The sequence below is a fragment of the Pristis pectinata genome, chromosome 6, assembly GCF_009764475.1.
Source record: "Pristis pectinata isolate sPriPec2 chromosome 6, sPriPec2.1.pri, whole genome shotgun sequence".
Lineage (NCBI taxonomy): Eukaryota > Metazoa > Chordata > Chondrichthyes > Rhinopristiformes > Pristidae > Pristis > Pristis pectinata.
This window is the reverse complement of record NC_067410.1, coordinates 61,661,884-61,686,954: the sequence shown is the minus strand read 5'-3', so window position 1 is coordinate 61,686,954 and position 25,071 is coordinate 61,661,884. Positions and strand designations below refer to the sequence as shown.

Genomic DNA, 25,071 nt, shown 5'->3' with positions numbered 1-25,071 from the left:
CTGTGAAATATTTCCATGCACCAGAGTAGGCAGACAGAGATGGTGTTAAACATAATTGTTCAAATGTCCAACCTTCATCAACCTACACTGGAAAACTGGAAGGATTAGGTGCACAATCCGAAGGTAGACTTCAAAGCGTAGCTTTTGATTCAAAGGCAAGAAGTGATTTCACTCAGCAAGATCTTCCCTGCATCATCAGAGAGATGCATGTGTGAGCAGAATGCTCTTCTACCCAGGGCAGAGATATGACGAGCAGAAACTCAACCCCCTTTTCACGACAGCACTCGCTGGCTCATGCACCTCTTCAGTGTGAGCAGAGTACAACTCACACTGAAGAGGTGCAGTGTGGAGAAGATTGAAGACAGCAGGTATCAGGCCCCTGTGACTCAGAGCCTTTCAGCAGCTCAGCTCCAGGGCATCAAAATGTCGATGGACTATCTGTAGAAACAGTTTCTCCCTACTCAAACATGAAGCTTACTCGGTAGGCAGTCTCAGAGCCTTGAAGACTACCTTCATGAAGGCACTAAGTCACCCCACAGCGGAGGTCTATATTCAGAGGGTATGGGTTATATGTCCGTGCAATGGAGTCATAGACTCATACAGCACAGGAACAGGCCCTTCAGTCTACTCTGTCCATTCCAACCACCAAGTACCCACCTATACTAATTCCATTGACCAGCACTTGGTCCACAGTTTATTTATCATACCTTGGCAATTCAAGTGCTTATCAAAATGTTATGAGAATACCTATCTCTACCACCTCTCAGCTAGTGCACTCCAAATTCCAACCACTTCTTCTTAAGATCTCCTCTAAACCTCTTGCGCCTCACCCTGAACCTAGTATTAGACATCTCTGCCATGCAGGAAGGTTTCTTACTATTTATCCTCTCTATGCCACACATAATTTTGTATATTTTTATTGGGTCACACCTCCAGAGAAAACAAACCCAGCCTATCCAGTCTCTGAAACATTCCATCCTAGGCAACATCCTGGTGAATTTTCCCTGCACCTTCTCTAGTGTAATCACATCCTTCCTATAGTGTAGTGGACAGAACCGTATACAGTATGCCAACTCTGACCTAACCAACGTTTTGTAAAGTTGTATCAAGACCTCCCTGCTTTTCCACTCTGTGCCATGGCTAATGAAGGCTAGCATCCTGTATGTCTTCTTCACCTCCTGTCTTTCTGTGCTGCCACCTTAAGGGATCTGTGGGGCACTGGTGAGACCTCATGTGGAATACTGTGTGCAGTTTTGGGCCCCTTATCTTAGAAAGGATGTACTGATGTTGGAGAGGGTTCAGAGAAGATTTACGAGGATGATTCCTAGAATGCAAGGGCTTACATACGAGGAATGTTTGTCGGCTCTTGGACTGTATTCATTGGAGTATAGAAGAATGAGAGGGGACCTCATAGAAACATATCAAATGTTGAAAGGATTGGACAGAGTAGATGTGGCTAAGTTGTTTCCCCTGGTGGGTGGGTCCAAGACAAGAGGGCACAGTTTTAGAATTGGAGGATACCCATTTAAAACAGAGATGAGGAGAAATTTCTTTAGCCAGAGGGTTGTGGATTTATGGAATTCTTTGCCACATACGGCTGTGGAGGCCCAATCATTGGGGGTGTTTAAGGAAGAGATTGATAGGTATCTAATTAGTCAGGTTATCAAGGGATATGGGGAAAAGGCCGGGAATTGGGGCTAGATGGGAGAATCGTTTAGCTCATGGTGAAGTGGTGGAGCAGACTCAATGGGCCGAATGGCCTACTTCTGCTCCCTTGTCTTGTGATCTTTGGACATGTACACCAAAATCCCTTTGTTCCTCAATACTCCTTAAAGCCCTACTATTCATGGCACATATCCTATTATTAAAACCTTGCCCCTCCAATCCACCCAAAATGCATCACCTCACATTTATCAGAGCGAAATTCCATTTGCCATTGCCCTGCCCAAACCACCAGTTGATCAATATCACTCAGCACTCCTCACTATCCACAATACCACCAATTTTCATGCCATCTGCAAACTTATTAATCATGTCGCCCACATTCACCTCATGTCAATAATGTATGTGATAAACATCTATTAATTTAAGTAGATGCAACAAAGTAGTGTGAATCTATATTAGGTATGTTATTCCTAGTTCCATGAGCTGTAATTTTGTGTTTTGCAAACCTCTGTGCAAAAGTATTCTGAAAATCCAAATGTACCATATGCAATGGTCCCACCTCATCCACTCCATTAAATCCATCCTCAAAGAACTCCAAAATTAGTTGAACATGATTTGCTTTTCATGAATACATGTTGATTCTACTCAGTCATATTGTATTTTCTAAATAGTAACATATCCTTTATAATAGATTTCAATATTTTTCCAACTACCAATGTCTGGCTAAAAGGTTTGTAGTTCCCTATTTTCTCTCATCCTTCTTTCTTAAATAATTTGGATCATATTTACTATCCTCCAATCTGCAAAAAACTATCCCAGAATCCATAGAACTTTGGAAGATGATAATGAGAGCATCCACTGTGTCCACAGCCGCCTCCTTCAAAACTCTAGAATGTAGACCATCAGGGCCTTGGGATTTATCAGTCTTCAAGCTCCAGCAGTATTTCATTACTAAATCTGATCTCTTTAACTTCCTTGTTCACACTGGACCCTAAGCTCTCCAGTATTTCTGGGAGGTTTTTTATGTTTTCTTCTGTGAAGACGAACACGAAGTATATGTAATTCCTCAGACATTGCAATATTCCCCATTTAAATTATCCCATGCCTGTCTATGAGGGACTCACATTTGTCCTCGCTAGTCTTTCCCTTTTTACATGTAGAATCTCTTGCAGTGTGTTCTTATGTTTTTCATTAGTTTGCTTTAATATTCTGTTTTCCCTTTATCAATTTCTTAGTCAGTCCATGTTGAGTTCTACAACATTCCCAGTCCTCAAGTTCACTGCTTTTCCTGGAAACTTTTTAAAGGTTTTTCCTTAATTTTAATACTGTGCTTAATTTCTGTTGCAATCCATGGGTGGACCACTTTCTCTGTTGTGCCTCTGTGCCTCAAAAGAATGTATATTTGTTGCATATCATGGATTATTTGTTTAAATGTTGCCATTATCTGTTCACTATCAATATTGTTCCCACAGTTTTCCCCAAGAACCTACACCTCAGCCCTTCATAGTTTGTTTAGATTAGAAACGATGATTTCAGATTGAACTACAATACATTAAAACAATATAAAATTCTATTATCTTATTGTCGCTCTTTCCTAGAGGCCCCTTTGCAACAAGCTTATTAATTAACCCTTGCACAGAATTAGATCTAAAATTTCCTGTTCCCCAGCTAGTTCTTCAACATACTGATCTGGAAATGCATTTCGTATACATTTCAGGAATTCATCCCCTAATTTGATTTCCCCAGTCACGTAGATTAATTAGATTAGAGGATGTGGTTACATGGGAGGTGAAGTTTTGAGAAGGATACAAATTTCTTGACAATGGCAGAGGCAGTATTGACATCCAACAGATGGCTATTATACACATTCCATTCTCGGCTTTTGAAAAAATGTGTTCTGTGGTCAGTTTTACTTAATCATTGTGTCTCAATGCTCTTGGAATTGGTACCATTGCATAATTATGATTGAGTGATGGTTTGAAAGGAGTGCTTTTGGAGTAACAAATCAGTATCAGTACTTTCACTCTTGGCTTACTCCCATGCCAAGAGGTCGAAAGCAGTTGATTTAAGACTGGTTCAGTCAGTGTAAAATTGAGATCCTCAGATTAGGACCTGGAAAGAACTTACCTAATTCATTCATTGTAACCACATGGATAAAGTGAAGAACCTTTGATCAGTATGTCTCAGCACTGTTGGTCTGAAGTATGACTGAAAGTGATAAGTCTTGTATATTGCTTACTTTTTGCAGATTGCTGTCCTTCAAAAGAAAATAGTAGATGTGGAAAGTAAGTTCCATGGACGTGAGAAAGAACTTCTTGAACAGTTGGAGAACTGCCAGTTGAATGAGAAGAAGTTCCGAGACAACAACCGCAATCTGGAAAAGAAGCTGCAGCGAGCCCAAGAGGAAGCAGATGAACTGGTGCTGAAGATTCATGCCATGGAAGGACGTGTCACTGGTCTTGAAGCTGAACTGGCTAAAGTGGAGACTGCCAAGAAGGATATAGAGTTCAGGTTGGATAGCTTGCACTCTACACTGCGGAGAACCTTAGGAATTGGGCGTTCCGGACGAAGTCCATCGCCACGGAGACCCCTCTCTCCCACCAAAGGTACCAAACCTAACAGGGAGCAGTTCAGTTTACCTGATCATTGCTGTTGTTTGTAAGTTTGCTTATTACTGAACCCTGGATTTCATTGTTCTTGAACACTGATTGTTCCCTCTGCCTGATTTGTTCTGACAAACCAGCACCATCATATCTCTATTCTCTCACCTTTCTAAAATCTTCCTATTCAAATTAATTTTCTAGTTTTTGTATAAACTCTTGCTGAATTTGATCTTCATTATGATCACTATTCCCAAGCTGCTCACCCTTATTTATTAAACACACCTGCTCTATTTTATTTCTTTCTCCCATGGTAGAAATTCTTTCTCCATTGGTAGGGGAATCAAAAACAAGAGGGCATCAGTTTAACATGAGAAGAAGGAGTTTTAAGGGGGAGCTGAGGGGTAAGAGAGTGGTTGATCTCTGGAACTCACTGCCAGAGGAGGTGGTGGTGGTCAAATAGAATTACCACATTTAAGAGGCATTTAGACAGACAATTGAATAGACAAATGGATTAACGTTGACGGGCATAAAGGTTGGCATAGACGTGGTGAGGCGAAGGGCCCTTTCCTGTGCTGTACGATTCTATGACTCTCCAACCTCAAAAACAGAAGAAGATTCTTGGAAAGTGTGTGATCTAGTGTACTCTTCATCCAAAGCTAGACCTCAGAGAACACCTTCCCCCGTCAGTAGGAGATAGGTTTAAACCTGTTTGGTAACGGAAAATATCTAAAACAGTTCAGCCTCACTTAGGGAATTTTTTGAAAATCTAATTTTCCTGTTGACGCTGTGGATTTCTGAGGGGTTTATGCCTTTCCTGGGAGATTATCTGGCTGTGGGGTTGGAACTAGGCAGAAGGGGGAGAGTGGATAGGAGGGAAGGAGAAATGATGTTCAGAGCATGTTTGTGTAAATGATCTCTGCCACCAGGAGCACAGGGCAGGCTACATGGATCCAGCCATCTTGTCTACCCTGTGTTTCAAGCATCTGTAGCTTTAGGGGTGGTGCCTGAGGACTTGAATATTGCAAATGTTACACACTTGTTCAAAAAAGAATGTGTGGATAAAACCAGTAACTACAGGGCAGTCAGTTTAACCTTGGTGAGGAAAGCTCCAGAAAGAATAATCAGTGGGAGAATTAGAGTCATTTGGAAATGTGGATTAATTAGAGAAAGCCAACATGAAATTGTTAAAGGCAACTCATGTCTCACTAATAAGTAACAGAGAACGTCAGTGAGGGGAGACACAAGAGATTGCAGATGATGGAATCTGGAGCAACACAAAAAGCACTGGAGGAACTCAGCAGGTCAGGCAGCATCTATGGAGGGAAATGGACAGCCAACATTTTGGGTCAAAACCCTTCATCTGGACTAACCATTGGCAAATAAACCAAAAGTGATGTGAGGAAATGTATTTTTACACAGCGCAAGGTGGGGTCCAGAATTCAGTCGCTGAAAGAATAGTAGAGTTAGATTCAATTGTAGTAGTCAAAAGAGAGCTGTAAATTATTTGGAAAGAAATAATTTGCAGGGCAGTGGGAAGAGGGCATGGAAGTGGAACTGACTAGATTAATTTACATGGAGACAGTTTGCATTCCACTGTCCAGATGGCCTCTTTCTATGCTGGAATTGTTCTATAATTCCAATTCTGTGATTAATTGGACTCCTTGTGTCCTGAAACCCTAGGATTTGACAACACCTTCACCACCACTGATGGACGGGCCAGCCCAGTCCCACAAGCCGGATCTCCCAGCCACAGCCTTTCCAGCTCACCTTACAGTTCCAGGTCACCTGCCCGAGGCGAACAGTACGCGGCAGATGTTGACCCTGAAGTGGTTAAAGGTGCACTACAAGATTTCCTGCAGGAACTTCGTGACACACAAAGGCACAGGGTGAAGTATCTCAGAACTCTAATGTATTCAACTGCTCCCACGCCACTGCATACGTGGAATAAATTGGTCTGTTACTTTTATGTGATTAGCGCAGATGATCCCAGTGCAGCAATGTCCATATAGGTAATGCCTTTAACATAGGAAATCATCAGAGACAATTCATGATTGGAAACTGAGAAGCAGTCACCAAATTTCGAAAGTAAAGTGGGACTTTTGCAGGCCAGAGTTTGGGGGGGGGAATTTGGGAGAATATTCCCTAAAATGTATTAAACACTTTGCCTGAAAGTTGCCCTGTAAAAGGAGAAATTGCTCAGATTGCCACCAATAGTGGGACAACAAGAGGTGGAGATGGGAGAACATTTAAGAAGATCAGTATTTTACTTATTGCCTATCCCTACTTGCCCTTGAAAAGTTGATGGTGGCAACTGGATGACTTACCACTCCATTTTAGCGGGCATTTAAATCAACTACATTGGTGTTCTGAAGTTATGTATAGGTCAAACTGGGTAAGGACAACACATTTCTTACAACAATCATTTGTTTTTGTGGTCATTAAAGAATAGTTGTTCCAAATTATTAAAAAAAATTAAATCCCACTGCTGTCATGGTGGAATTTGAACTTGAGTTTCTGGATTGTTAGTCCAGGCTTCTGGATTACTAGCCAAGTAACTTGAAACGGAAAAATTGGATCTGAGGTGCCAGGCTATCAGAAGTGGCAGAAGTCAATCTAGATGAGGTCTTGGAAGGATTTAAAAAGATTATTAAATTTGATCTTGTTGGGAATGGAAATAAATGTAACTGAGCCAGGAATGAGCTGATGAGTGAGTGCATTGTCCAGGGGGTTGTTTGATTGCAGAGATACACATAGTAGGTTCAGATGTGTAGGAGAAGAATCAGGCAGAAGGACTAATAAGTTGGCTTGCTAATGCATGGAGGAGGAGTTTGGAACTCACCTCAGGTTCATACAGTTGCCAAGGTCTTTACATGGTCAGGTTTAGCTGGAGCAGGAGGAGAGAGGCAGTAGCAAGGGAGCAAAATTGTTGGAGGGGCTGAGAGGGATAGCCTCTCTTCTGTAAATATTGCTTTTACACATCATATGTCTGTAAGAAAATGGACAATAATCACAATCAAGGATCTATGGCAAGTCAGATGGTCCTGGAACAGTCCAATATCTCCCTATTTCCTCCTCAACACTGGGTGCTTGCTCAAATTTGGAGATTATATTCCACAGGCCATTAATTGGTGAATTTATCACTCTGCTAGTGTTAAATGAAGATAAATTTGGTGTGGGTGGATTAATAGTTTACAAGGAGAGCAATGCCAGTTGCATTGTTGCCCCTTGCCAGCCCACCTTGCTGTCATGTGGTCACTTGTCAAGAACAGTATTTAATAGATTTTTGGGATTATTCTTCAACAAGTTGTTTACAGCCAGGTTTCATGTTGACTGTTTGATAGCATAACGTTATCAAGGTGATCTCTGGAGATCAATTATGAGTGTCAGAAATAGAATCAGGTGTCACAGATTCACACTGAACACACCTGATGTTAGTCTAGGTTCCTCTTCTGATGATATGAATTTATCCCAACTCCTGCCATAGAGCTTGACTCTGTCTCTTGCGCCTTTAATGTCGGGTGAGTTCATGAAGTTGAGTTTCCAGAGCACAAGTCATAGTGAAAATGCCACCTTTCATTGGTCAAGACTGGAGTGTGAACGAAAGGAAGATCAGATGTCTTCATCTTCTACCTTGGTGCTGAATGATTCCTTTATAGGGGAGGGTGAGCGTCTGAGAGTAGCACACCACTAATGCTACAATAATTGGTGATTGGTTTATTATTGTCATAAAGCTTTTGTTTGCGACCATCCAGACAGATCATTCCATACATAAGAACATTGAGGTAGTATAAAAGGGAAAAAAATGCAGAATTTAGTGTTACAGTTACAGAGAAAGTGTAGTGCAGGTAGACAAAGAAAATGCAAGGGCCACAATGAGGTAGATTGAGAGATCAAGGATTCATCTTTAGCATAGCGGCACGGTAGCGTAGTGGTTAGCGCAACGCTATTACAGCGCCAGCGATTGGGGTTCGATTCCCGTCGCTGTCTGTAAGGAGTTTGTACGTTCTCCTGTGTCTGCGTGGATTTCCTCCGGGTGCGCCGGTTTCCTCCCACATTCCAAAGATGTACGGGCAGGTTAATTTGGGTTTAAAGTGGGCGGCGCGGACTCGTTGGGCCGGAAGGGCCTGTTACCACACTGTAAATAAAATTTTTTAAAAATTTTTAAAAATTTAAATATGAGAGGTCCATTCAAGAATCTTATAACAGCAGGATAGAAGCTGTCCTTGAGCCTGGTAGTACGTGTTCCCAAGCTTTACTATCTTCTGTCTGATGGGAGGGGTGAGAAAGAAGATGGAAAAAGCTGAGGTACGTCAGGAAGTGATGGTTATGTGATGAAAACTTGGATTTTAAAAGCACGTTGGTTGCAGAAGGGAAGTGTGAAGGTTTACAGTCAGTCCCTGGAGTTTCTCAGAGAGAACAGATACACAGTCCTGTGACTTCCACACTCAAAGTCACTGCTGTGCTGTATGGCATTTCTCATGTTTGGCAGGCCTTTTTTTGGCGTGTTTTTTGGATTTGATTCTTTGAACCAATCTGAATATCTGCGCTGCCACCGTATTTCTCAACAGAAACATTTCAGTCTTCAAGCACAAGGAGACTTTTTCTTGCACCCCCCCCCCCCCGAATCCCCGACCCCACACGTACAACTCTTCCCTCCCCTCCCAGTCCTTCCTTGCAGCACCCACATGCATACTGATGACCAACTTCAAAGCCAAGGCTTTAGAGTTTAGCACTCTTCACAGTACATGAGTTTACAGTCTGAAAGCAGGAGGAAGGAGAGTGGTGTGCTGATCCTTGATGCAGCACTAAATGAGACAAATTATCCTTGCAGCAGCTGGTAAAATCAACAAAGGCCCCTTTGCAAGCCTGGATCATCTTGCCCACCACTGGGCAAACTGTTGCTCTCCAAGTAAAGGGAAACATTATGTTGCTGATGTCTGTTAAGAAGAAGAGATATGAAAGGAACCCTTGCAGACTTACCTGCATTCGGAGAGGGTAGGTCCCTTCAGTTTAAAGAGAATAAGAAAACGAAAATAAAGGGAAGAGGCTGGAGTTTAAGTGGTATTCTGAGACTTTGCAAAGTGCTTAATATCCGGGGAATTATTATTGTGCAGGCAAACAGAGCTGTCAACTTTGGACAGGCCAAGATTTCAAAACAGTACATAACACGAATGATCAGTTAATTTGATGGTTTCATTGTGCTGGTGGAGGGAAGCAGGTTGACCAGGACAACAGGGGATGTTCCTTGTTCTTCTTTGGATGGATCACAGGACCTCTTACATGGACTGGAATAGCTATACAGGGTTGGGGCTGGCTGGGAGGTGGGCTTTTAACTTTCATCATTCAGATTTTGTCTCTGACAATCATCAGCTCCCTGAAAACTGCACATTTGTTTCAGACATGGGATATGGGTATCTCAGGAAAAAATATTATTTATTGCCCATCTCTAATCACCCTTACATGGTGACGGTGAACCTCCCCATGTAACCATTGCAGTCAGTGTCACTTTGGTTTAGTGTAACTAATTGGTAGGTTAATGGACCACTGTAATATACCTTGTAGTGTGGGATAATGGTGAAAAGATTCAAAGGAGAATTACTGGGCCCGAAAGAGAACAAAGTGCAGGGAAATAAGGAGAGGGGGCATGGGACAAATGGGATTGCTCTCCTGAGAGCAGGCATGGACCCAGTGAGTCAAATGGCCTCCTTCCATGTCACTGTAAGTATAAGGATTGACTTATTAAGCAATTCCATAGTTAACTCTGTGGAGTCTCATATGGGTCAGATCAGGCAAAGAAAGCAGATGTTCTTCCCTGAAGAACATTAGTTACAGTTTGGTAACATTCTGATCTTAACACAGTCAGACTCCGCATGGCTTAGACCATTCATGGACAGTCAGGAGGAGGTTTCAAGACTTGTTGTTTGGTTCCTAATTTAGGATGAGGCTCATATTCAGCTGGCGAATCTGTCCCGGAAGCTGGCGCAGGTGGAAACAGAGCGAGACCGGATGAACACACGTGCTCAGCAGCTCCAGAAATCCCTGACCGAGGCAGAGGAAGGTGGGTAGCGTGGTGTGGGAAACAGTCACATAAAGGCCAGACCAGTTAAGAGTGGCTAATTTCCTATCCTGAAGCATACTAGTGGACTAGGTGGGTGTTTACAGCAATCCAGTTTACTTCTGCCAGTCTTTTAACTAATTTAAATTCCACAGTTGTCGTGGTAGGATTGGAACTCAGATCTTGGGATTGTTAGTCTAGACTTTTGGGTTACTAATTTGGTAATTTAATGATCACATCATCACCATATTGAACAGGATTAGTTACATGGTCTGTGCTAAATTAGCTTGATAACAATTGGAGCGACAATGGAGAACATGAGAGTGGGAACTAGAATTCTTAATCCAGACAAACAGAAGCTCAAACACATCATAAAATAAAAACAGAAAGTTCTGGAAACACACAGCAAGTCAGGTAGCATCTGTGGAGAGAGAAACATTTCAGATACTTGACCCTTCACCAAAACTTTGTTTTGTGTGTGTGTGTGTGTGTGTGTGTGTGTGTGTGTGTGTGTGTGTGTGTGTGTGTGTGTGTGTGTGCAGGCACGGTAGCGTAGCGGTTAGCATAACGCTATTACAGCGCCAGCGACCTAGGTTCAAATCCGGCCATTGTCTGTAAGGAGTTTGTACATTCTCCCCGTGCCTGCGTGGGTTTCCTCTGGGTGCTCCAGCTTCCTCCCACATTCCAAAGACGTACGGGTTAGGAAGTTGCGGGCATGCTATGTTGGCGCCGGAAGCGCCGCGACACTTGCGGGCTGCCCCCAGAACACTACGCAAAAAGATGCATTTCACTGTGTGTTTCAATGTACATGTGACTAATAAAGATACCTTATCTTTAAGGTAAAGTATTTTACCTTAAAGTCCTCAGTTGCTCCAGTGAATTTCCTTGAGAATTGTGAAGCAGACCACACTAGCATGCTAGGCCAAGGGTAGGGCACTCCAAAAGATCCTTGTTCAGAGTGGAGAAGTTTCCTATTTGGCCAGCGGAAGTCTCTGCCCCATTCTCTCCTTCTCAGAATCCAGTGTTCTTCCATAAGAGTACCTTTCCTCCCTTTAAATTCCTGGGAGTATTGGCCAATCCTCTGTATAGTAGCATCCCAGTGAATCTGCATTACATCGCATCACCTCCAGGGTATATTCCATGGAGACAATCAAAATGGCGAACAGTACTCCAGGTTTGTAGTCTTAGCAATGTATATCCAATTGCAGTAAAAAGTCTTTACTTTGTACTTCAACACACTTGTAATAAAGGTCAACATGCTGCTTGTAACAAAAGCCAATGTGCTACTTGTCTTACTTATCACTTGCTCTACCTCCATGTTAACTTGCAGTGTTTTGTGTACCAGTGCATCTGATCACTTCTGTGCACCAACATTTGCTATCACCTTGCCATTTAAAAAGTATTCTGCTTTTAAGTCTTCTGACCCAACATAAATAACCTCCCATTTCCCCACATTGCACTAAATTTGTTATCTTTGTGCTGTTCACTTAACTTGTTACTGTCCATTTGAAAACCTGGATAAATTGCACTATCCTTTTTCATCCATTATTACAGCTGGGCCTTCTACTGAGTCATGTGTGCTGCAGAAACATCTGCCTGCCAAGCTGGAAAAAAACTGTTTATTTCTGCTTCTGACTTCTGATCCTTAACCATTGCTAATATATTATGGCCAATCCCACAATCACTTTTTTTAGATTTATCAAACATGAAAATCTAGATATTATTCATCTGGTGTTTTCCTGAGAGCCGTCCTGCTAATTACATCCTCAAAGAAAATCCAACTGGATTTGGCAAACAAGATTTTCTTTTTATAAGACCATTGTCTAATCAATTTACTTTCCATGTGCCTTGTTACCACCCTTTTAGTCGCGGGTTCCAGCATCTTCTCAAGGGCTAAGGTGAGGGAGAAAGTGTATAAAAACGAATCCATTGAGGGTGGCAAGAATGACAGGCAGGTGATAAGTCAGGATAATTTACTGAATAATAGAAGTACAACAAATCCGGATGTTAGGATACAGAATGTTAGGATCGGGGATGAGGATGTTCGGATACCGAATGTTAGGATAGGGGATGAGGTCTACACGAACATGTCTAAGATAGTAGGTAGCGAAGATAGTAAGAAGGATGGACAGGTAGAAAGTCAGGATAATCTGCTGATCAATAGAGGTACAATAAAATCAATAGCAGATACCAGTCTAAACATACTATATTTAAATGCACGTAGCATCAGGAATAAAGTAGATGACCTAGTGGCACAACTACAGGTTAATAAATATGACATCGTTGCAATCACTGAGTCGTGGCTTCATGATGGATGTGATTGGGAACTGAATGTCAAGGGGTATACAGTATATAGGAAGGATAGGAGGGTAGGCAGAGGGGGAGGTGTGGCCATGATGGTTAGTAGCGATATAAAATCAATAGAAAGGAAGGACATTGGGTCAGAGGAGGTGGAATCCTTATGGGTGGAGCTGAGAAATAGCAAGGGTAAAAGAACAATAATAGCAGTCATATATAGGCCCCCGAACAGCAGTCAGGAAGTGGACCATAAGTTGCAGATTGAGATAGAAAAAGCATGTCAGAGTGACAATGTGAAGATAATTATGGGGGATTTTAACATGAAGGTGGACTGGGAAATGCAGCAAGGCGGTAGTACTCAGGAGAGTGAGTTTGTGGAATGTCTAAGGGATGTTTTTCTGGAGCAACTTATTGAGAAGCCCACCAGGGGATCGGCTGTTTTGGATTGGGTGCTGTGTAGTGAACCCGAGGTGATTAGGGAACTAAAGGTAAAGGAACCACTGGGAACAAGTGATCACAATATGATTGAGTTTAGTTTCAAGTTTGAGAAGGAGAAGCTGATAACTGGTGTATCGATATTTCAGTGGAATAAGGGAAATTACAAAGGTATGAGAGATGAGTTGGCCCAAATTGATTGGAGGAGTAAGTTAGCTGGAGGGACGGCAGAGGAAAAATGGAAGAAATTTCTACAGGAAATAAGGACAATGCAGGACAGATATATTCCAAGAAAAAAGAAGGTTTTGAATGGAAAAAAGGCACAGATGTGGATAACGAGGGAGGTGAAGGATAAAATAAAAGCAAAAGGGGCGGCGTACAAAGTAGCAAAAATTAGTGGGAAAACAGAAGATTGGAACGATTTTAAAAATCTGCAGAGAGAAACTAAGAAGGTCATTAGGAAAGCAAAGATGAGTTACGAAAGGAAGCTGGCGGACAACATTCGGAAGGATTCTAAGAGTTTTTTTAAATACATAAGGAATAAAAGAGAGACACGGGTTGACATAGGACCAATTGATAACGGTGCAGGAGGTATTATAATGGATGATAGTGAGATGGCAAGGGAATTGAATGAATATTTTGCATCGGTATTCACCGTGGAGGACATAAGCAATGTGCCCATTAGTCAGGAGTCTCACGAATTGGAGCTGAGTTCAATTGAGATTAATAGGGAGAAGGTGCTTGGAAAACTAAAGGGGCTTAAGGCTGATAAGTCTCCCGGACCGGATGAGGTGCATCCCCGGGTTCTGAAGGAGGTGGCTGTGGAGATAGCAGAGGCGTTGGCGATTATTTTTCAGGAATCGATAGATTCTGGCATGGTTCCGGAGGACTGGAGGGTAGCGAATGTAGTTCCGTTGTATAAGAAAGGTGGGAGGCAGCACAAAGGCAATTACAGACCTATTAGTCTGACGTCAGTGGTGGGAAAATTATTGGAGTCTATCCTCAAGGAGGAGGTTACCGAATACCTAGAGGCGCAAGGCAAGATAGGACCTAGTCAACATGGTTTTGTGAAGGGGAGGTCCTGTCTGACCAACCTATTGGAGTTTTTTGAAGAAATCACAGGTAGGGTGGATAAGGGAGAGGCGGTAGATGTTGTGTATTTAGACTTTCAAAAGGCCTTCGATAAGGTGCCTCACAAGAGACTGATTAATAAGATGAGAGGTCATGGAATTATGGGCAGGGTAGCAAAATGGGTGGAGAATTGGCTGGTTGGCAGGAAGCAAAGGGTGGAAATAAAAGGATCTCGTTCTGGTTGGTTACCGGTTACTAGTGGTGTGCCGCAAGGGTCGGTGTTGGGGCCTCTCCTTTTTACCTTGTACATCAATGATTTGGATGATGGAATAAATGGTTGTGTGGCTAAGTTTGCGGATGACACCAAGATAAGTGGAGGAGTAGGGAGCATAGAGGAAATAGAAAGAATGCAGAGGGACCTAGACAGTTTAGGAGAATGGGCAAGGAAATGGCAGATGAGATTCAATGTTGAGAAATGTGCAGTTGTACACTTTGGAAGTAGAAATAAGCGGGTAGATTATTATCTAGAAGGAGAGAAGATTGATAGTGCGGTAGTACAAAGGGACTTGGGGGTACTCATACAAGATACCTTAAAAGTTAACCACCAGGTTGGATCGGTGGTTAAGAAAGCGAATGCTATGTTGGCATTCATCTCGAGAGGTATAGTGTATAAAAGTAAGGAAGTGTTGATGAGGCTCTACGGGGCGCTAGTGAGGCCTCATTTGGAATACTGTGCGCAGTTTTGGGCCCCGCATCTTAGGAAGGATGTGCTGACGTTGGAGAGGGTTCAGAGGAGATTTACGAGAATGATTCCAGGAATGAAAGGGCTTAAGTATGATGAGCGTTTGTCGGCTCTTGGACTGTACTCGCTGGAGTACAGAAGGATGAGAGGGGACCTCGTAGCGACATTTAAAATGTTGACAGGTAAGGATAGAGTAGATGTGGCTAGGCTGTTTCCCTTGGTGGGCGTGTCCAGGACCAGAGGGCACAATCTTAGAATTAGAGGGTACAGTTTCAAGACAGAGATGAGGAGAAGTTTCTTTACCCAGAGGGTGGTGAAATTGTGGAACTCCTTGCCACGCACAGCAGTGGAGGCCAGATCAGTGGGGGTATTCAAGGAGGAGATAGATAGATATCTAAATAGTCAGGGTATCAAGGGATATGGGGATAAGGCTGGCAAATGAGATTAGAATAGTTTTTTTTTCTCTCTTTTTTTCCCACCCCATTTCTTTTTCCCTTTTCCTTGGAGCAGACTCGATGGGCTGAATGGCCTGCTTCTGCTCCCTTATCTTGTGATCTTGTGATCTTGTGAAGGGCTGATCTCGGGATGACTGTTCTATAGTTGCCTGACTTCTCTCTCCTCCCATTCTTGAAAGTATGATCATGTTTCCTGTTCTCCAGTCCACAGGAATCTTTACAGAATTTTAGATATCACCTTCAAAGCATTCACTGTCTCTTCTGTCATCCTATTTAGAACCTTAGGATGTTGGTCATTGGGTCCGGGAGATTTGTCACTTTTAATCTCATTAGTTTCTCCGCTACATTCTCTTTACTGATATAAGTTCCCCTTTCTTGTTAAATTGTTAGTTTCCCACTAGTTCTACAGGAAAAACTGATATAACCTATTGGTCTCTTGTGTCATCCTCATTCCTATTACAATTTCTGCTTCCTCTACCATTAAATATCTATTTCTTACTCTTTTTACACAGTGGTGGGAGCTTTAATTATTTTCATATTTCATAGCAATTTACTCTTATATATCCCCTCCCTGTATGTCAATTTTTTGCTCACGTTCGATGGTTTCTAAATTCTTTATTTACCTGGAGAAGGATCACTTTTCCCACGATGAATTTATTTCTGAAGTGCATATTTGTCCTAAATGAAAATAAAAGAAACTGCAGATTTTGGGAATCTGAAATAAAAACAGAAAATGCTGGAAGCACTCAGCAGGTGAGGCAGCATCTGTGGAGAGAGAGACAATTAACATTTCAGGTCTGATACACTTCATTAGAACTGACAACTGAGCAGAACTGAAGTTTTTCCAGCATTTTCTGTTTCTATTTGTCTTAAATGTTTATCTTTGTTATCTATCTGCAAACATTTTAACGTAAATTGTCAAACTTACTTAGTCATCTTGCCCTTATTCCTCATTAATAGGCTGGATTTAATTTCAAAGTTGATGTATTATTCTCAAACAATTCAAAACCGTATAAAATCGTGATCACTTTCCTTTCAGGATCCCTTATCAGATGAGTATTTAACCCTGCCTCATTGCTCACAACGGGATATGAAATAACCTGCTCCTTGGTTTCTTTCATGCTCTAGTGTCCAACAGAATGTCCCAAATGCATTTTATGAATTTGTCTTTCAAACCGGCAGTTTGATTTACCAGGCCTTATGTGTGTTAGTCTCCCATAACTATAGTATCACTTTTCTTACAAGCTTCTCTTGATTAATACTCCCCCTAAGATAGTGGCTATTGCCTATTAACTACTTCTATCAGTGTTTCTTGTTGTCACTTATCTCCACCATTCTGACTCAACATCTTGACCTTTTGAGCCAATGTCATTCCTTATGTCTTCCCTTATTAACATGCCTAACGATCTAGCACTCCCTTTTTCATTTCCATGGAGTCACATAGCATGGAAACAGGTATTCGGCCCACCATGTCCTCGCTGACCAGTGGGCACCCATCCATATTAATCCTATGCTCTGGCACTTGGCCCAGAGCCTCCTGTGCCTAGGTGATTCAAGTACTTGTTTAGATGCGTCTCAAATGCTGACATATTACTTATGCTTTCTGACCCAATAGCAACATTTGAAAATTACTTTCAGCCCAGTTGTTAAATGATACAGATATGGAAGAGATTAAGGGACATGGGCACAGAGGTAAGTGGAGCTGAGGTAAAAGAAGAGCAATGGTTTTATTTGATTGTGGAGCAGGATGGAAATATTGAATGACCTGCTCCTTTTAGTCCTTAAGATCCTATGATAGATTATGGCAACAAGTGTCTGAGATGGAACTGTTGGATGGCAGGAGGCTTGAATTTTGACACGTTGCCCCTGAAATTCCAGAGTTTCCATTTCCTTACTTTGCTTTAAAGGGAAGCGTGGATTAGACGGACGATTGAACAATGCTCAAACTGCGCTCATGCTGCAAGAAGAGACCAACAAACGTGGAGACCGAGAGAGGAAGGCCCTGGCTGAGCAGGTGGCCACCTTGGAGCAGAATCTGCAGTCATCTGAAGGGGAGAGGCGGGCTCATCAGGTAATGGTTGTTGAAGGGTAAGTTGGCCAGTGCCCTACAACCAGCACAGATCTGATCCAACAGTGTATTCAGCCTAATATTCAAATTATTACCCATATGTCTGAGCAACGATGTTTACTGAGTCCTAGAGTTGGCGTTTGACCCTTATCCCTCAAAACCTTTCCGATCATATACCTGTCCAAGTGTCTTTTAAATGATGTTAATATACCTGCCTCCAACTACTTCCTCTGGCAGCTCATTTCATATACGGACCACCCTCTGGGGAAAGAAGTTGCCCCTCATGTTCCCATTAAATCTCTCCCCTCTCACCTTAAACCTGTGCCCTCTAGTTCTTGAGTCCCCAGCTCTGGGAAAAAGACTGTGTATATTCATTCTGTCAATGCTCCTCATGATTTTATATACCTTTATAAGATCACCCCTCATTCTTCTACACTCTAATGAATAAAGTACTAGCCTGCTCAGCCTCTCTCTATAATTCAGTCCCTCGAGTCCTGGCAACATCCTCGTAAATTGTTTCTGCACTCTTTCCAGCTTAATGGCATCTTTCCTATAGCAGGGTGACCCAAAACTCAACACAATATTCCAAATGTGGCCTCACCAATGTCTTGTACAACTGCAGCATAACATCCCAAGTTCTATACTCAGTGCCCTGACTGATGAAGACCAGTGTGCCAAAAGCCTCCTTCACCACCCTGTCTACCTTCAACACCACGTTCAGGGAACCATGTACTTGTACTCCTAGGTCCTTCTGTTCCATAACACTACCCAGGGCGCTACTGTTCTCTGTAAAAGTCCAACTAACTTGAAAGTTTTCAGTAGTCTAATACGGTCAGTTGGAAGGTGAAACGGGAAGTTGCCATGACAAATCCACTTGGTCAGAGGAATGTACTGAGGTTGATCAGAACACAAAAAGTGCTGGAGGAACTCAGCAGGTCTGGCAGCACCAATGGAGAGAAATAAACAGTCGATATTTCGGGCCAAGACCCTTCATCAGGACTGGAAAGGAAGAGGACAGAAGCCAGAATAAGAAGGTTGGGGGAGGGAGAGGAGGGTTAGAAGCTGAGAGGTGATAGGTAGAAGAGGCAAAGGGCTGTAGAAGAAGGAATCTGGTAGGAGGGCAGTAGACCATGGAATAAAAGGAAGGAGGTGGGGAATAGATGGGCAGGTCATGAGGGGGGTAAGGAATGGGCAGGTCATTTGGGGGGAGGGATGGGCAGGGGAAGGGGGGAAAGGGGCTACAAGAATGAAGGAAGACAAAGGAGGGAAGTAAAAAGGGTGGGGGAGAAGAGGGGAGGGGTTACCGGAAGTTAGAGAAATTGATGTTGAGGCAGGCAGGTTGAAGACCACCAAGGTGGAATATGAGGTGGTGTTCCTCCAACCAACATCTGGCCTTAACATGGCTGTAAAGGAAGCCATGGATAGACTTGTCAGTATGGGAGTGGGATGTGGAACTGAAGGGGCTGGCCACTGGAAAATACTGGCTGTTGCGGTAGACGGAGTGAAGGTGCTCGACAAAGCTGTCAACCAATCTGCATTGGGTCTCACCAATGCAGAGGAGGCTGCACTAGATGCAATAAATGACACACTCGGATTCACAGGTGAAGCAGTGCCTCACCTAGAAGGACTGTTTAGGGCCCTGAATGGTGGTGAGGCAGGATGTGTAGGGACAGGTGTATTACCTAGTGTGGCTGCAGGAATAAGTGCCGGGAGGGACGAGTGGACAAGGGAGTCAAAGAGAGAGCGATCCCTGCTGAAAGTAGAGAGGAAGATGTGCCTGGTGGTGGGATCCTGTTGGAAGTGGCGGAAGTTGCGGAGGATGATGTATTGGTTGCGGAAGCTCATGGGGTAGTAGGTGAGGACAAGGGGAACCCTGTTCCTGTTATATCGAGGGGGGAGGGGATGGGGTGAGGGCAGATGTGTGGGAAATAGAGGAGATTCGGGTGAGGGCAGCATTGATGGTGGTGGAAGGGAAACCCTGTTTACTGAAAAAGGAGGACGTATCAGATATCCTGGAGTGGAAAGCCTCATCGTGGGAACAGATGTGGCAGAGGCGGAGGAACTGGGAGAAGGGGATGGCATCCTTGTAAGTGACTGGGTGGGAAGAGGTGTAGTCAAGGTAACTGTGGGAGTGTAAAAGATGTCGTTGGTTAATCTGTCTCCAGAGCTGGAAACAGAGAGATTCAGAAAGGGGAGAGACATGTCAGAGATGGACCAAGTAAATTTGAGGGCAATGTGGAAGTTGGAGACAAAGTTAATGAAATTGACAAGCTCAGCATGGGCTCAGGAAACAGCCCCAATGCAGTTGTCAGTGTAGCGGAGAAAGAGTTGGGGACCGTTAATGGTGTAGGTTTGGAACATGGCCTGTTCCATGTAGCCGACGAAAAGGCAGGCATAGCTGGGGCCCATGCGAGTGCCCATGGCTACACATTTAGTTTGGAGAAAGTGGGAGGAGCCAAAAGAGAAGTTGTTGAGGGTGAGCGCCAGTTCAGCCAGATGGAGGAGGGAGGTGGTGGAGGGGAACTGGTTGGGTCTGTTTTCGACACAGAAGTGGAGAGCCTTAAGGCCTTCTTGATGGGGGATGGAAGTGTACAGAGACTCGATGTCCATAGTGAAAATGAGGCAGTCAGATTAATATTTGTTTTGGATGTATAGAAAGTTGAGATGAGATAATTTTAAATCAATGATTATTACAAGAAGTTCAGCATTTCTCCCCAAATAATGAAGCTAATATTGATTAATTAAGGTAATAAAGTTAATCCTTTAATTTTGCCTCATTTTTAACAGGGGTGTTTACCAGGCAAATTTGGCAGTTGGTTTAATTGAAAGAAGTTTTCCTCTTCAGGACTAACTACTTCCAGCTGCATTTCTAAGGCGAAATGTTATCCTGGTGGAAATGCGTGGATTAGAAGCTAAATTTATAAAGTCATAGAGAGATGCAGCTTAGAAACGGGCCCAACAGGTCTACACCGACCATCAACCACCTATTTGCACTAATCCTACCCTAACCCATTTTATTCTCCCCACATTCCCATCAACTTCCTTCCCATTCCAGATTCTACCGTCTATCTACACACAAATAGTGCTTAGGAGTGTTAATGAGGTTACCTGACCAAAAATCCTTTACATTCAGAGTGATAAAAGGTGCCAACCAAATTAAGTGTCTGAATTTATTGTTAGTTGGGGGGTCATACCTTCTAACCCACCCCCTCAGGAAATAATACTCCTGTCTTCAATAGTCTCATCCTCCATCAGTCATTTTGAAATGCGCCACTTGATGCAGTTTGTACGCCGCAATAAAAATGATTATGTACATAAGATATACGTGTACATGAGATGAAGGTATTATCCTTACATAAATGATCATGTACATAAGACATACATTATCCTCACATAAAAATGATTATTTACATAAGATGTACATATACATGAGATGAAGGCATTTTCCTCATCCACTATAATCAGCTTTTAACAGTTATCATTGTATCAAAATTAGAAGTAATCATTGCGATTCAAGTTGCTGTAGCTCTGCAGTATACAGCAGTGTGATAAGGCACAGGTTCACTTCCTTGATCTTCTGCTTCCCATTATTAGCCGTCATTCCAAGGATAAACAAATAAGAAATTCAGATTGGATGATACTGCTTCTCTTGACTCAAACCCAAGACTTGGCACATGCATGTCAAAAAGGACAGAGATAGGGGACCCACAATCACTGCTTCTAGAAGCAGATGAAGAAGACACAGGAGACGTTCACAGTGATGGTGATGATAGCCCTGAGTATGTCTTCACATAACCTGCAGTCTTGAGGTGTATATGCCTTGTCTGGGGTTTTATGAATGTCCTTCCTTGCAGGAGAAGATCAATAAGATGAAGGTAAATGAGACGAAGCTGGAGGCCGACAAACGCAAGTTGAAAGACGCGCTGGAGGCATCTGAGAGTCGTGCTACCAAGCTGGAGCTGCTGCGCTGCTCCCTCGAGGGGGAGCTGCAGCGAGTGCAGCTGACCCTGAATGACCGTGAGACTGAGGCACGGGTCCTCCAGGACCGAATCGAGATGCTTCAGCGGCAGGTGGCCGACAGCGAGACGAAGGCTACCTCTCTCCAGCTCTCCGTTGATCGTCTGTCAATGACACTAGCCAAGACAGAAGAAAGTGAGAACAGTCTGAAGGACAAGGTGCAGAGTTTGTCGTTGACTCTCTCAGACACAAGTGCTGGCAATACATTACTGCAGGACCGGATTTCCCAGCTTCAGAAAGGCCTAACCTCCAGTGAACAAGACCGACGAGTACTTCAGGTAAGTTCCTCAGCTAAGGGTGAAGCTGCAATGTAGTTATGCCTCTTTTAGAATGGACTGATCCCATGCATTTGTTATCTTTAGAATTAATTATTCCAATGCGCTCTCAGCTGACTCCATCCTTCATAGTCTACACTTGTCTCAAGCATTCTTGCCCCTCCGTCGACCTATATTGTCCTTGTTAATCATCAGCCTGATCTATACCAGCCTTCTTTTCAACTTCAGCTGAATTTTAGGATTATCCTCCTCCTGTTATAATCCCTCCACAGTATCATTCTCCCAGTCTCCACAAACTCCTCTTTCAACTCTCCAGAAGCTGCATTCTTCTAATTCTCAATGGTTGCCTTGATTTCTTTCACTCCACCACTGGTACCTCCCTGGGCCCTCAATTCTGGGGCTCTGTGCCTCTCCAGCTGGCTCTCCTCCTCTAACACAGTTTTTAAACTCCATCTCTTTGACCAAGCACTGGTCCTCTATTTGTAGCTCCGCTTCAAGTTTATGCCAAATAATGCCACTGCAGAAAGCCAAGCGATTGTTTCCTCTGCTATGGGCACAATAGAAATAGAAGTTGGTATTCTTGCTGGTCAAGCTTTGACATCAAACCAGGCATATCACTTTCAACATAAAAGCAAAGCACTGCCGATGTTGTAAATCTGAAATAAATGCAGAATCTAGGCAACATTCACAGAGAAACACAGTTAACAATTCATCCTGAAATGTCAACTCTATTTTTCTGTCTCTGTTGCAGCCTGACCTAGTGAATATTTCCAATATGATCAATCCTTACTGGAGGACAAATATATTTATTTATACAGGCTACTGTTCAAGTGGGGAGGGGTGAGGGGGTTGGGTGAACATGGTATTAAGCAGCATATTGCATGTGATACATATGAAGGCAAGCATGCCTTTAAGAACCATGTACCATGTGGTGTGACTCTTAATATATTTCTGTTTCTGTCACTGCTTTAGTTGTGTGTTGACTACCTCACTAAAGGATGTTCTGTTGCTAGTTCTATCCTTGTTACTTGGCCCTACCCAAAAGTACTATTGAAGCACTTTTACCAGAAGCACAGCAGTAGTTCAAAAAGGCAGCTCACTACCACCAAGGGCAATGAGGAAGGGGTAATAAATGTTAGTGTTGCCAGCAGTGTTCAGATCATCAAGATTGAATGCAAAGAAACACAGGAGAGTCTACATGCACTGTGATGAAGGGTCCAGATGAACGGTCTTGAGCCAAAACGTCAACTGTTCATTTCCCTCTGTAGATGCTGCCTGTCCTGCTGAGTTCCTCCAATGTTTTGTGTGTTGATCCAGATTCCAGCACCTGCAGTCTTCTGTGTCTCCTACATGCACAATATTGCAGGTACTAGAAATCAGAAAGAAACCAACAGGATAGGCCAAATCAACTCAACAGATGTCAAGGAGAATAACTGAAACAGCCTGTGGTTTTGAAGCTACTCCTTCTTTAGGGCCATCACTTGGACATTTGAGGTTATGGAGATACAATAAAACTCTGATAATCCACTGATTTCCGACACTCTGGAAATCCCAGTGGTGTATCGTCTAGTGATGTTTACTGTACTCCCTTCAGTCTTGTGCTCTGAGCCAAGGTTTTCCTTTAAACCTACTGGGTTCACTGGTAAATGTATTATAATACTGTGTAACATCTTAAAAAAAGTGAATTAAAAGTGTGAAGTGTTATTAATAGAAATAACATCCAGTGTCCATAAAATCTGTCATGCCAGATTATCAGAGTTTTACCAAGTGTTGTACACCCTGCTCCCTGAAGTTAAACAAGCACCTTAATCATTTACTTTTGGTATTGGTATTGGTGTTGGTTTATTATTGTCACTTGTACCGAGGTACAGTGAAAAACTTGTCTTGCATACCGATCGTACAGGTCAATTCATTACACAGTGCAGTTACATTGAGTTAGTACAGAGTGCATTGAGGTAGTACAGGTAAAAACAAGAGTACAGAGTAAAGTGTCACAGCTACAGAGAAAGTGCAGTGCAATAAGGTGCAAGGTCACAAAGTAGATCATGAGGTCATAGTCCATCTCATTGTATAAGGGAACCGTTCAATAGTCTTATCACAGTGGGGTAGAAGCTGTCCTTAAGTCTGGTGGTACATGCCCTCAGGCTCTTGTATCTTCTACCCAATGGAAGAGGAGAGAAGAGAGAATGACCCGGGTGGGTGGGGTCTTTGATTATGCTGGCTGCTTCACCAAGACAGCGAGAGGCAAAGACAGAGTCCAAGGAGGGAAGGCTGGTGTCCGTGATGCACTGGACTGTGTCCACAACTCTCTTCTTGCGGTCCTGGGCAGAGCAGTTGCCATACCAAGCTGTGATAGCCATGTAAAGTGCCATCTCCCCAAAACAATATAGTAAAATTTTGATTATCCAGCATGTTGGATGCTATTTCCATTAATACCCCTTCGCACTTTTAATTCACTTATTTTAAGATGTTATTCAACTATAATACATTTTACAGTGAACCCAGTAAGTTTAAAGAAGATGCAGGAACCAGAAGCCTGGTGAGTGAAAAGGGAGCATTGCAGCCAGGGCCCCAGTGAGTTGAAGGGGCCTTTAAATGGGGCTCATTGGATTTCAGTTACGTTATCCTGGTGAAAAACACCTTTCAGGAGTCAAGGTATATGAGCAGTGTTCTGGCTATCTAACAGTTGTCCTGTTGCTGGATATATTTCAACCAGCATAAGTGGTCTGAAACCAAAGCCAATAGAATTTGGAGTGTGACTGTCTGGGCTGGAACTGTACTGCACCTCACCACTTACCTCACTACTAATGAACCCATCTTCTAAGTAATAAAAAGACATAACTAAAGAGTTCTACATTCAGGAGAAAAGTACAATAGCAGGGATTACTATCTCCACTGTGGGTGAGAAGTCATGGAGATTGCCAGTGAGGGTTGCAGTTGTGGCTACAAAGCAGATGCCCTCAGCTGTATGCAGTGAGGCTCCAGGCCAGCAGTGGAGGGTTGTCATTCCTATCCATAGTTCCACCCCATGCTTGATTTCTTTGAGGCTGCTTTTGTCTCCATCTGTAGACTGGTTGCTCCAGCTGTGATTTAATTGGTTGCACGTTTACCCTGAGTTAGGAGTTATGTGTTCAAGCCCCACTTTGGAGATTTGAACACAGTATTTAAGATGACACTTAGGAGGGATTGCTGCCCATGTTAGGGATGCCATTCTTTGGATAAGATGATAACGCATCAAAAGTAATTTATTGGCTGGAAAGTGCTTTGGGACATCTTAAAGTCATAAAAGATAATCACTCTCTCTTTTCTCAGATGGGCCTGAAGAATCTCATGATGTTATGTCCCTGCCCAATATTTAGCCCTCAACAAATATATTTGAACAGCTTG

The 25,071-nt window shown here is 43.0% G+C and overlaps 1 protein-coding gene across 1 annotated transcript in view; it reads left to right on the top strand.

The window, feature by feature from the left end:
* Window positions 1–25,071, top strand: part of crocc2 (ciliary rootlet coiled-coil, rootletin family member 2) — a 203,712-nt gene that overhangs the window by 128,542 nt on the left and 50,099 nt on the right. Inside the window, exons 27-31 of the mRNA XM_052018582.1 lie at window positions 3,914–4,271; window positions 5,949–6,154; window positions 10,206–10,326; window positions 17,232–17,395; window positions 21,247–21,687. Coding sequence (XP_051874542.1) covers window positions 3,914–4,271; window positions 5,949–6,154; window positions 10,206–10,326; window positions 17,232–17,395; window positions 21,247–21,687 — 1,290 coding nt within the window. The remainder of the gene's footprint in view (window positions 1–3,913; window positions 4,272–5,948; window positions 6,155–10,205; window positions 10,327–17,231; window positions 17,396–21,246; window positions 21,688–25,071) is intronic.